Genomic DNA, 2,991 nt, shown 5'->3' on the forward strand with positions numbered 1-2,991 from the left:
TTGTACTTGATTTAAAAATTTCACTTGAAAAAGATCATGAATATCCTTTTTAAATCAAATTTCAGTTTAAAACAGTAAAATATGTTTTAAAAATAAGTTTCAAAGGTTTTTAAATCTTTAAACATCTTTCTTTTAAAAATATCGTGTAAAAACTTTAACAAGAAAATATAAGTTTAATCAATTTTTTTTTAACTTAGATCATCAAATTTTTATTAAAAAAAACGCGGATTCAAATAACGCTAGCCGATGATCTCTCAACTTTTTTTTATTAATTTTTTAGCATAGATATTTTTAAAATAATCTATACAACAATAAAAAAAACTATTTTAATCTATGTTTCTTTAATGATTAAAAGGATATGTTTCAAGAGAATTTTAGATTATCGAAAAATATATAACATAAATAATCAAAATAAACATATATATTAGTTTTTACTAATAGGTTTTTCACGTTTAATTGCGTAAAAGTAACTAAGCTAAAAGCGAAACGTAAAAAAAAAATCATAAAAAAAAAATTCAAATTAAACATCATTAAAATTAATGAACATCTATTGATATTCTTCTTAGGCACTGTATAACATTTCTACCGGGTTTTTTATTTAATGTTTTTTATGTGAATTTTTTATACCTTGATGTACCTAAATAATTAACAATTGCCTTGATGTACCGTATATATCTCGAAGTTACACGTGTGCTTAAGCATAAATTATTTATTAAACGAATCAAAACAAAGATACGTTTATTTAAAATTACGCATAGCTAATTTAAAGCACCTGCCTTTTATTGATCTTTTTGTTATTTTGCGTATGATTTTTGAAGGTCGGTTTGTTAAAAGTTTTTATAAGTAATACTAATTAGATACTTAAATAGTTGAAAGTGTATTTAAATATAAGCTGTAAACCGAGATGACAGCATTTAAAATTTTGTTATTTATTACTATAACCAATTTTGTTGATAGCCGTCATATACAGTTTCATTTAAACGGATACGAGTGTTTTTATCAAGAGATACGGGAAAAAACAAAATGTTCAGTTGAATATGCACCGATAAGCGGATCAAGGCCTCACGTTGACGTCACGATCGAAGATCCAAACCAATACGTTTTTTATAGAAAAAACCAACAAGAGTATGATTTTTACAAGTTCGAAACAAATGCAACTGGGACATATCGCGTTTGTTTCAGCAATATTTATGATCTTTCAATGTACAGCAACATTGTTTATTTGGACTTTGTTGTAGGCGATGAAGGAAATATGGTTCGCTTAGATGCTGGAGCTTCGACTACACCAATGACTCAAGTTGAGACGTCTATTGTGAACATTTACGATGCGATGAAAGTAGTAGAACTTTATCAAAACCATCATCGTATTCGTGAAGCAAATGGACGTTTAGTGGGCTCATCTTTGAATGAAAAAGTAATGATGTGGAGTTTAGGGCAGTCAGCTATTATTGTAATTATTGGAGCTGCTCAAGTATATATACTAAGACAATTTTTTTCATCAAGGAAAGAGGAAATATAACTTTAAATTATAATTTAATGAAACCAAAAATTAGGTTTTTGTCAAAAAATGGTTTCTTTTTTTTCTTTAAGTTATAAAGATAAAAAAACGAAGAAAAGCTATTTGCTGTTATTATGATTGCATTGGCATTCTATCAGCTTCAATATTTTTTTAAACGGTTATAAAATCATTTAATGAGCGAAGCTAAACTTGTGATTAAATCTATTTAATTACGCAAATTCTCAAAAGCACAAATTCCCTATATAATACTTGAGTAAAGCATGCGTGGTGTTAATCAATTCCGTTAGTATTCAATTTAATAAAAAAACTTATTAAATAATTGTGGTTTTTGGTAGATCAATGAACTAACATTTGTAGTAAAATCATCATAAAATTAGTTAGAGTTGATTAATTTAATGTATCGTTTATTGTTAAATTTAGCTATAATTTTATTTGCTAAAATTAGTTAAAATTATTATAATTTAATAACGCAATATATATTTTTAATATACCAATTATAATTTGTAAAATTAAATTATGTGCACATTTAACACTCACTGAATACCTTAATGATTTTTCCGTTTAGTTTTGACACAATAAACAGTTTTTTCGATTACAAAATTCAGCAACTTTTAGGACTGGCGCCCTCGTGCCAATTTATAATCTAATAGTAGCTTTTTAGTTTATTTTAAAAGTTTTTTTGATGAATTTTTATTTTTAATCTCTTAGTTTAGAATATAGTTTTAAACTCCATGGTGATAATTTCTAAACTATTAATTTTAAATTCCATGCAAAATTTACAAAACACAACTGGCTTTTTTTTTAATTTTTTTATTTATTTTAGGGAAGAAAGGGGCACATTATGAAGCTTTTTTAAAAATATACCACAGCTTTTGTACTGTTTGAAAAATAATTGAAATTTTTGCTGAAAAATATATTTTAATTACTTATTCTTTAAAAAAAAAAGCAAACCCCAGCTAGTTCAAATAAACTATTGATGCTTTTTTTTCCTAAAAACGAAGCTACTCATTGTTCAAAACTTCCCCACAAAAAGGGGTAGTTTTAAACAATGAGTGTTGGACGACATTGTGCTAGTTCAATAAATATAAAAAGACAAAAAATGTTAAAATTCCATTTTTTTCATTGTGTATTAGTTATAAACAATTAGTAACTATATATTAATTATAATTATAATAACCAATTAGTAACAGAATTATTCTTACAATTATTTATAAAACCGTTAAATAGTTTTCTGGTATATCATATAAACAAACTAAAATGAAAATAGTATTCAATCACCTATCAATCTCACAAATACAAAAATATTATCTTTAAAAAATAACAAAGTAAAGATTGTAATAAGTGAATGTAAAATGGATTGAGAAACGTGAATTAAAGTTCCCTCATAACCAAATTGAAAAAATAAAGTTTATAACATTTAACTAAATTGAATGTGGAAATAGAATACTCGGTTAAAAAGTTATCACTTTGTA

At 25.1% G+C, this 2,991-nt stretch overlaps 1 protein-coding gene across 1 annotated transcript; it reads left to right on the forward strand.

Moving 5' to 3' along the window:
• Positions 1-776: 776 nt before the first annotated feature.
• On the forward strand, positions 777-1,636 carry LOC100197118 (transmembrane emp24 domain-containing protein 7). Its single transcript, XM_065799549.1, has one exon. It carries the CDS (start codon positions 905-907, stop codon positions 1,517-1,519), a length of 615 nt encoding a protein of 204 aa, XP_065655621.1. The 5' UTR covers positions 777-904; the 3' UTR covers positions 1,520-1,636.
• The last annotated feature ends 1,355 nt before the right edge of the window (positions 1,637-2,991 follow it).

Source organism: Hydra vulgaris, chromosome 06 (genome assembly GCF_038396675.1).
Source record: "Hydra vulgaris chromosome 06, alternate assembly HydraT2T_AEP".
Classification (NCBI taxonomy): domain Eukaryota; kingdom Metazoa; phylum Cnidaria; class Hydrozoa; order Anthoathecata; family Hydridae; genus Hydra; species Hydra vulgaris.